Raw genomic sequence first — 9,781 nt, 5'->3', positions numbered from 1 at the left:
AAAACTGTAAGTGCGAATAACCTCACACACAATATTAAACCACAACTAGAACACATGTGCAGTGTGTGTGCTTAAGTAGTTTCATGTCATACTACTCGATATATTGAAACGACATAATATATTCTGTATCCACTACATACAAATACATAAAATATTATTCTACAAATGTGTTGTACAGTAAATGGCTTGCTTTTGTATAGCGCTTTACTTAGTCCCTAAGGACCCCAAAGCGCTTTACACTACATTCATTCACACACTGGTGATGGCAGCTACATTGTAGCCACAGCTGCCCAGGGGCGCACTGACAGAGGCGAGGCTGACGGACACTGGCGCCACCGGGCCCTCTGACCACCACCAGTAGGCAACGGGTGAAACATCCGAATGTTCTTAAAGAAACCTGGAATATTATTCCTGAAGATCCTTTGAGAGCTGATAAATGAGCGACTCAGAGAGTTCAGACTGAAGAATAAAGGTGGTTGTGATGGCTGCAGTTACAGCCAGTGGTAATATCAGTGTAGAGGCTTACACACAACACAGCATTCACATTTGTCTTTCTTTAAATATAAGGTTTAATTTACAGGATAATAAATTACTGGTTTGGTTTAGAATTAATTCATATGACACCGTATTCTAAAATAAGTGCGCACATTTTAGTTTACACTGTTATGTATGATTTAATCTTTGTTTTCTGAGTTACCTTAGTTGCAGCTGCTCCAGTCCCTGGAAAAGGGGCCTTGATGGAAAACTGTGTTGCCTCATTCCATAACTCGGGACCATGGAGTTCGTTATGTTAGTTTCAGTTAGGCTTTTTGTGTGTTTTACCCCTCTTTGTGTTTGTTGTGGGCTGATCAGCCACTATTTATTTTTCCCCTTTGTGTCGTTTAGTTAGGTCAGTATTGTTTGTTAACTTTGAGTAGAGTTCTGTTATTTTGACCTCTTTTATGGGCCCAAGATTATGATTTTTTATGTGATTTAACCAACTGTGTTTGGATTAAATAAAAAAAACAACAACACTTTTTTTTTGGACTTTAACCTCTGCCTGACTTTCCTTCGCTGCTCGGTCCATCACAGTGGTCACACCAAATATTCCCTTTTAAGCTCATTAGAACTATGAAAACTCCGTTTTTATTTTGTATTTTTTATCCTTATATACTAGATATACTTATATTCCATGCATGCTTGCACGTTTTAATAAGTCACTGCACCTATTTTATGTTTTCTTGGGGGATGGCTCAAAGTTTTGCACAGAGCTGCACTTGACCCATGAAAACATTCCTCTCACCATCATCTTTTTGATGAGCATCCTCATGCATCCCACTGAGGAAACCGTTTAGCCAGCAGAGACTAGGTAGGAACCTTCTGCTGCTTCTCCTGTGTTGCTAGGGGGAACAAAATACAGATCGGGTTGATCATCAAAGAAAGGTCGGCTCTGTGTTCGTGTGGACCCTCCTGATGGAGGGGTTGTTTTGTCCCTGTAGAACCGCCGCTGGAGCTGGATAATCGCTTTGTTTGGAAAGCCGAAGCCTGGAAAACAAACTGAGGATGAAGAATCATTTGTAAGAGGAAGAAAAGCGATGGAGCTGCAGACCTCACCGTCAGAGCAGCGAAAATACAAAGAAGCAAAACTAATCCTGGAAAGGACGCCTCAGGGAAGCACCAGGGTAGATCTCGGGCTCGCTTTCTCCAGGTGGGCTGCACTGAAGAGGGACAGATGCTTCCGGACTGACGCTGAACTGGCCGCCTTTCTGCTGGACTGGTAATTTAAACTACCTGTGTGATTAAAAATAGGGTGTAGGCATCAAAATAAGATCAACAACAGGATCAAATTAACCGAATAATGTAAAATGAATATCTGTGCGCATTGGTTGGGATTGATTTAATGATCTGTTTATTCAAATTATTTAAATGTTTAAATACTGCACGGAAATGGTGAAACAAAAGTGTCAGCTAGTCCTTTAACACCTGTGCTGCTACATGATTGGACAGATATTTATGTCCCAAACACACATGAATGTGACTGGTTTGCTTGCTGGTTAGAGATGGATAGAAAGGAGCCTGTAGAGGCGCACACACACACACACACACACACAGAGTCACAGTTGCTCACTCAGCCTGTCAGTCAAGCTGACCTGCATCCTGCAGCACAGACTGCAGGAGAGCGAAGCATCTGCCCGTATGTTCACATGTAACGCTGGGCCCAAATCTCGGTAGTGTGTATGAAAATTTCACACAAATCTATGTGTCATTTCTACTTTATTCCCTGAACAACAACCACATCTACGAGTATTCTTGCTTGCCTGCTCCCTTTTTCTCAGACGGCTGCTCGAGCAGATGGATCCGCATGTTTGATTTACAGCAGATGGCCTCCACGACTCAACCCTCGCCAGGGATTGCTCTCTCCTCCCAGTCTCGAACCTGGAGATTTGCATGTGTTCGCCACAATACTGCTGAGCTGCTCTACACTGTGGATCCTACTGTTCAGAATTAGAATTAAAAGTAAATAGATAAAAAGATATTAAATTATATGTAAAACAAACAAACAAAAGAAAACTACTAACAGTTACATTTTGTTAGAAAATGAGACATTTATTGAAATATGTGCAAGCATATATAGAAATGCAGGATATGAGGCAGAAACAAGTGAATATTTGGTGTGAGCACCTTTATTCTACAACACAGACTCAGCGTTTCCTTATTTATTAATATAGAAGCATGGTGTTTCATTTTTTTAATAGTACCAGCTGTCTGCTGCTGCTCCACGGAGAATGACCTCCAACTCTGACCGGACTTCTTGAAATAGAAAAGGGTCAGATAAACAAACTGTTGTTTGCAGGGTCGTGCTGGTTATCAGGAGCACTCTCGTCATGGTCATTGTGGCCTGCAGTGATCAGACTGTGTGCTGTGGGTGAGGGGCTCAGTGTTGGCACGATGCTGGGCTTGAATTCACCAGCCAGCCGGAGCCTTTCTCTCCATTCTCTTCCTTTGCTTCTCCCCACAGTCCACAGACATGCATGTTAGGTTAACCTCTGATTCTAAATTATGCTCAGGTGTGAATGTAGCCATGCAACCTGGCAGTCTCTCTAGCACGTATCCCGATTTTCACCCTATTATGGCCGGGTTAGGTCACAGCTGGTATTTCAGTGTTATGCAGATGAGTCGTGTAGCTCTTGAAACTCTTAATTTGCTTTTGTTTTTGCAGTTACGAGAGCAGAGTCACAACATCAAGTTCCATGAATGGAAAACCTCCATCAGTCTCTCAGTGTGATGATTCTAGAGGGACAGAAAGGTGGGTCATCGCTCTGAAATAGCTCCTGTCATGTCACACGTGTGTGAAAGCACAACCGTGGGCGATGTGCTTCATTCATAAACTGTGCATATGAATGTCTCGCGCACAAATCTCTGGGTCATTAACATGTTTTTTTTTTTTGTGTACCTACTAGGGATGCAACGATACCAATTTTTTCAAACCGATACGATACCGATACTTGGATCTGAGTACTTGCCGATACAGAGTACAAAAAACGATACTTCTACCACACACACACACACACACACACAAATGCAATGAATTGGAAGACAGGTTTTATTATATTCCCTGCCGATAAAAAATAAAATCTTAATAAAAATGACCACAAAAAAATTTCAAGTGAAAAATAAACACTTCTGTTAAATTATTGCAGAGTCTCCACATTGTAATTTTACAAAATATCACTGAACTATTGGCACTGTCTCGAGCTTTCAGAATAATAAATAAACACTTCTGTTTGGAATAAAATAAATACAATTTAGGTTTGCGAATAAATTAAACTTAAAAATTATTGCAGAGTGTCCATATTGTAAACAAACAAACAAAAGAATTATTATAAAATAAATAATAAATAAAATAATAATTGGCCCCCTAGTGGCCAAACTAAAAAACTACAACAGAAATGACAAGCCACCCTCTGATTAATGAAATAAGTTGGTATCGGTTCATGGTATCGGTTAACTTTTCCGAGTATGAGTACACACACATTTTACAGTATCGGCCCCGATACCAGTATCGGTGCATCCCTAGTACCTACAAATGATGCAGGGCTGAGTTTCTCAAACTAAGATTAACAGCAATCATGTTCATTTAGTTGTCTTTACAAGGTTTTAAACAATGTAAACAAGAAAGCTGGGAACAGGATGAATTAAACAAATGACTGAGGTCAACCATTCAAAGGAACAGACGGTGCAAGAGAGGTGAAGAAGACGGGGCAGGCAGGGTGGATTGGGTGGAGACGAGTGTCGGGGTGATTTGTGACAGATGGCAGTGAGATCTGATGGTTTGGAGACAGTGTGTCCTGCAAGCCGGGTAGAAAGAGATCAAAGTGTGCGTTGTTTTATTGGAGCCTTCTGTCCAGGCCACTAAAATCATCACAGGAGTTAGAAGTGAAACGATCAATAGGGGAGTTACCATTAACAGGTGGGGCTGATAGGATTCGACCTGCAGGGCTACTCAGGTCGCTTCATTTCAGGGTTAGCAGGGAAGACACCTGGAGGATTTTGAGGTAGTTAATACTGGACGAGTCCTCTCACCCACATCAGCTGAACTCTGCAATATCTACTGGGTAAGACTCAAAGGATCAGAGATGAGGACTTTTTATTCAGAGAACCAAAATCATCTTCCTGTATAAAGGTTTTGTGGGCCTGCGAGGCCGAGCTGATGTTAAAATTTTCATCTGGGTTGAGCAGCATGGGCAAGATTAGAAATGAGTCCATCAGAGTGACAGCTCAGAGTTAGAGACGCGAGGCTGAGATGGTTTGGAGAGGTGAAGAGGAGGGAGAGTGGATATTTTGCACAAAGGATGTAAAAAATGGAGCTGCCAGACAAGAAGGAAAAGAGGAAGATCTCAGAGAAGATTTGTGGATGCAGCGAAGGAGCAACATGTAGTGGGTTTGCAAAGAAAACCATCTCGACTTCTTTAAGTCCAGAAGTCCAGATGCTTTTCTTTGCAAGCTCCTTTGACTACGATGACCTGGATGACTGAGAACCTTCACAGACATGTAGTGGGTTAGTGAAACAGAAAAAGGATGCTGGCACAGGATGAGATGGAGGCAGATGATGCACTGTGGTGAACCCCAAAGGGAGCAAATTAAGAAGAAGAAATCAAATTAAATATAATGAACTCCGAAGTCTGCTCTTTGTCACATATTCTGAGAGGCAACCCTGTCTCTACCAGAGGAAGAGAGATAAATGGGTTAGCAAAGTATGTCAAGCTTAAAGTCAGAGGATCCACAAAGGTTGCTGTCTCTTTATGTGGCTGGATCACCACGGCAACCTGGTCTGAACGTGTAACTTTACCTTCAGCAGGTTCAGAGTTCGAGTGTAAAATCATCACGTTTTATTTATAATGTCCTCTAAGCGTAATATACAGTTAGGTTTTAGACAGTGACACTTTTTAAAATATATATATTGGGGGCTTTTCAGCCTTGATTGCAGTCGGACAGTGGAGAGAGAAAACGGGAAAGTTGGGAGAATGACCGGGAAGACGCACAGTTAATGGTCTCAGGGTAGATTGGAGATACATCATCCTCAAAAACCTCACTTTCTTGTGGGTCCCACAGGGGTCCATTCTTGGCCCAGTCCTTTTTTCAATTTACATGCTCCCTATGGGTTCATTTTTTAAAAAACATGACATCTCTTTCCATTGTTATGCAGATGACTCACAGGTTTACCTGCCACTGAAACATGAATTTGTGAATCCTCTGAAGGTTTCACTAGATTGTTTGGAGGACGTTAAGGCATGGATGGCTTTAAACTTTCTTAACTTGAATGAAGAGAAAACAGAGGTGATTGTGTTTGGTCCCTGTGACCACTACTACACTAGCCCTTTAGAAATTTATTTAAAAAAAACCTTTGCAAAGATGAGTGATTTTTGTCTGTAATCTAACGTTTGATAAACAGATTAATGCTGTAATCAAGACGAGTTTCTTTCATCTCCAGCTACTTGCAAAAATGACGCCATTCCTCTGTTTCAGAGACTTTGAGAGAGATGTCGATGCCTCGACTTTTGTAGTAGTCTTTACTCAGGTGTCAGTCTGTCATCAGTTAGTCGTCTGCAGCTGGTCCAAAACACAGCAGCACAGTTAATAACTGGCACACACAAGCGAGGCCACATATCTCCCATACTAGCATCCTTACACTGGTTGCCAGTTAGATTTCGAATGGATTTTAAGATTTTATTATTTGTTTTTTAAGGCGTTGCGCAGGTTAGCACCCTCATACCTTTCTGATCTTTTAAATTGGTACACTCCTGCAAGCTCACTGAGGTCTGCGGATCAAATGCTCCTAGCTGTCCCGAGGTCCAGTTTAAAGCACAGAGGAGACCGGGCCTTTGCTGTGACTGCCCCCTTCACATCAGGACCTCCCCAACCTCAGACACTTTCAAAACCCGTCTGAAAACCCACTTTTATTCCTTGGCTTTTAAATCAGAATGAGTTTGTACTACTTTTATTTGTCTTATTTACTCAAACGTTCTCGTTTTATCCTCCTTTTTCTTGTTTTTATTTCTTTTGATTATCTTAAATGTGCGGCACCTTAGTCAACAGTGTTTTAAATGTGCTATATAAATACATTTGGCTTTGACTTTGATGCAGAGGCTCGAATCGGACATGTGACCCCAGTGTACAGAGTTGTGGTACACACTTGTATACTGCATATATATTTTGCACAAGTGATGAGTTAGTTACATTCATGCCTAAGGTCTGCCAATTGTAAGAAATACTAATATTAATGATTGATATTCATGTTTCAGGCAGCTGTATTCAAAAGTACAAAGCGGAGTGTCCGAAATAGAAAATCTTCTCCCTGATGAGCCCAGAGATGACATTTTTATGTCTCCCACACTGGTCAAATCAGAAGAATCAGCACAGATACACACCAGGAAAAGTCTGGGTAAAAGACGCACACGTTTGTTTGCCTTCATTTTAGACTATAAGCTTAAAAAAATGTAAATTTTTGGTAAAACAGTAAAATGTTACAAAACTGCATGAAATTGTAATTAAATTAATTTGTAACTGCATTATCTTTACCCCAGTTTTTCCAGTCGTGATAGTAGATGTGGTCTGGTAGCAGACAAATGCTTGTCCATGAAATGTTTGCTCCTTAAAATATTATTAAACTCCAGAGAATCTCTGCTAATGTTTTAAATATTAAATGTATGCATGATTTTGTTGTTTTAGTTTTCCCTTCAGAGGACGAGCAGGTCGAGCAGGACCAGAAGGACTCAGTCCTGCTCCACATTAAGGAGGAACAGGAGGAACTCTCGACCAGTCAGGATGGAGAGCAGCTTAATGGTCTACAGGAGGCTGATAACGCCACACTTCCATTCTCTCATGTTGTTGTGAAGAGTGAAGATGATGAAGAGAAACCTCCGTGCACACAGCTTCTTCATAGCCAAACCGAAGACAACGCAGAGGTAGAGAGGTGTCAAATTAGCTGCTCAACAAAAATAAAAACAGAAACTGACAGAGAGGACAGTGAAGGAGCAGAGCCAGCTGGAAACCCGGAGTCAAATAACCTGTTGCAGCAAAACACTGATGCAAAGACTTTTACCTCTGGTGAAACTGAAGTCAGTATTGGTGCTGATGATGAGGATGATGACACAGATGATTGGCAGGAGCCTTTGTCGGATTCTGGATCTGAAACTGAAGAAAGTGACAGTGACTGTAAGAAGGGCAGGGCAAAAGCCTTCATCTGCTCTGAGTGTGGTAAACGGTTTCAGTACAAGTGGTCTCTTCAGAGACACGTGACACGCCATTCAGGAAAAGCCTCTTTGGGCAGCTTCACCAATAAGAAATGTTTTCCAGCGAAGCAAACTGCAGATTTACAGATCAAAGTCCACACAGGAGAGAAACCATTTGGCTGCAGTCTTTGTGAACAAAGGTTTAGAGATCAGTATAATCTTAAAAGGCACATGAGAATCCACACAGGAGAGAAACCGTTTGGCTGTGGCATTTGTGGTAAAAGATTTAATGGCGAGGGAAATCTGAAAATACACAAAAGAGTTCACACGGGAGAAAAACCATTTGGATGTGGTGTTTGTGGTAGAAAATTTAAGCAGAAGTCACATTTTAAGAAACACATCATGGTTCACACTGAAGAAAGACCTTTTAGTTGTGATGTGTGTGGGAAAGGATTTAAATGGAGGATCCACATGAAGACTCACAGGAGAATCCACACAGATGAGAAACTGTTTGGTTGTGACGTTTGTGGTCGAAGATATAACTGTGAAAGAAATCTTAAGATACACATGAGAGGCCACTCAGACGAAAGACCGTTCGGTTGTGACATTTGTGGTAGGAGGTTTAACTGCAACAGAAATCTTAAGATACACAAGAAGGTCCACACGGGGGAGAGACCATTCGCCTGCGGTGTTTGTGGTAAGAGGTTTTCACAGGTAGGGGCTCGGAACAGGCACAGGAGCGTCCACACTGAAGAGAAACCATTTGCTTGTGATTTGTGTGGACAGAAATTTAACCGAGAAGGTAATCTTGAAAGGCACAAGAGGGTTCATACGGGAGAGAAACCATTTGGCTGTGACATTTGTGGACAAAAATTTACCCGAGAGGGAAGCCTAAAGAGACATATGAGGAACAAGGCAATAAACCATTTGCATGCAGTGAAAGATTAACTGTAATCTCATAACTTAATGTTACTTGAAAATCAAAGTGACATAATTTTGCTGCAGCAACTCAAAATGATGCTCAGTCGCTTGTACGTTCCGCACGTGCTTGTATACATGCCAGAGGTCTGTGCGTCCCTCCAGGGATACGCCTTCCCAGACCACCGCTGACCCACTGCTAAACCAGTCATGCTGGACGATGTTACAGGCAGCATAGCGTTCTCCACAGCTTCTCCAGACCCTTTCACATCAGTCACATGTCCTCATGGTGAACCTGCTCTCATCTGTGAAAAGCACAGGGTGTCAGTTGTTTCTTTGTTTGATCAGACATTCACACCTGCTGTGACCTGCTGGAGGTCATTTTGTATCTCTGCCAGTGCTCATCCTGTTTCTCCTTGCACAAAGGAGCAGATCTTATTTCTGTCCCTGTCCAGCTCTCTGTACTGGTAGACACGTATTAATAATAATAATAATGGATTGGATTTATATAGCGCTTTTCAAGGCACCCAAAGAGCTTTACATTGCCACTATTCATTCACTCTCGCATTCACACACTGGTGGTGCCCTGGGGCAGGCTGCCATATCGCGCCATCGGCCCCTCTGGCCAACACCAGTAGGCGGTAGGGTAAAGTGTCTTGCCCAAGGACACAACGACCAGGACAGAGAGCCCAGGGATCGAACCGGCGACCTTCCGGTTACAGATACGCTTCCCAACCCCCTGAGACACGGTCGCCCCCGCAATGTTAATTGTGCCATCTTGGAAGAGTTGGAGTACCTGAGCAACTTTTGTAGGATCTAGATTTTGCCTCATGCTACCAGTAGTGTAAGGGTATTTGTTCACTGTGGTGCAATTTTATTCACCAATTTTTCCCAGTTCTGAATGTCACGCCCCTCTGCAGCAGCAGTAATCGGTAACTGTTTGCACCTAACAAGGTGTGACTAAAGACATGCCTGAGGTTGGCTGTTGGGCTCTCCTGGCTGTCTTTTTTTTTTTTTTACCAGAGAATATTTAGTCATTTAAAATAAAACCAAAGTTTGTACAAACTCTGGTGTCAGTCTGTTGTGGGCTTGTTTAAAGGCTCTGAGTGGTCATACATCAGCATCATGTTGTTATTATGGATGCATTTTGA

The 9,781-nt window shown here is 42.1% G+C and overlaps 1 protein-coding gene across 2 annotated transcripts; it reads left to right on the top strand.

Moving 5' to 3' along the window:
• The first annotated feature begins 1,422 nt into the window (after window positions 1-1,422).
• Window positions 1,423-9,241, top strand: LOC102787170 (uncharacterized). 2 transcript variants are annotated; one of them, XM_006793268.3, is made up of 4 exons: window positions 1,423-1,756; window positions 3,200-3,286; window positions 6,783-6,922; window positions 7,210-9,241. In XM_006793268.3, exons 1-4 carry the CDS (start codon window positions 1,575-1,577, stop codon window positions 8,658-8,660), a joined length of 1,860 nt encoding a protein of 619 aa, XP_006793331.3. In that variant the 5' UTR covers window positions 1,423-1,574; the 3' UTR covers window positions 8,661-9,241. The 2 variants fall into 2 exon arrangements, with proteins under 2 accessions (XP_006793331.3, XP_087701083.1); XM_087844957.1 differs by lacking the exon at window positions 1,423-1,756 and adding an exon at window positions 2,409-2,496.
• The last annotated feature ends 540 nt before the right edge of the window (window positions 9,242-9,781 follow it).

This window comes from Neolamprologus brichardi, chromosome 8 (assembly GCF_056152115.1).
Source record: "Neolamprologus brichardi isolate AB-2024 chromosome 8, ASM5615211v1, whole genome shotgun sequence".
Taxonomy (NCBI): Eukaryota; Metazoa; Chordata; class Actinopteri; order Cichliformes; family Cichlidae; genus Neolamprologus; species Neolamprologus brichardi.
The sequence above is the reverse complement of the archived record's forward strand: the minus strand, read 5'-3'. Positions and strand labels throughout refer to the sequence as shown.

Coding starts and splice junctions, on each gene's coding strand:
- LOC102787170 (XM_006793268.3), top strand. CDS start 1,575: ATGGAGCTGCAGACCTCACCGTCAGAGCAGCGAAAATACAAAGAAGCA. Junction 1,757..3,199: donor GCCGCCTTTCTGCTGGACTG/GTAATTTAAACT, acceptor TTGTTTTTGCAG/TTACGAGAGCAGAGTCACAA. Junction 6,923..7,209: donor ACACACCAGGAAAAGTCTGG/GTAAAAGACGCA, acceptor TTGTTGTTTTAG/TTTTCCCTTCAGAGGACGAG.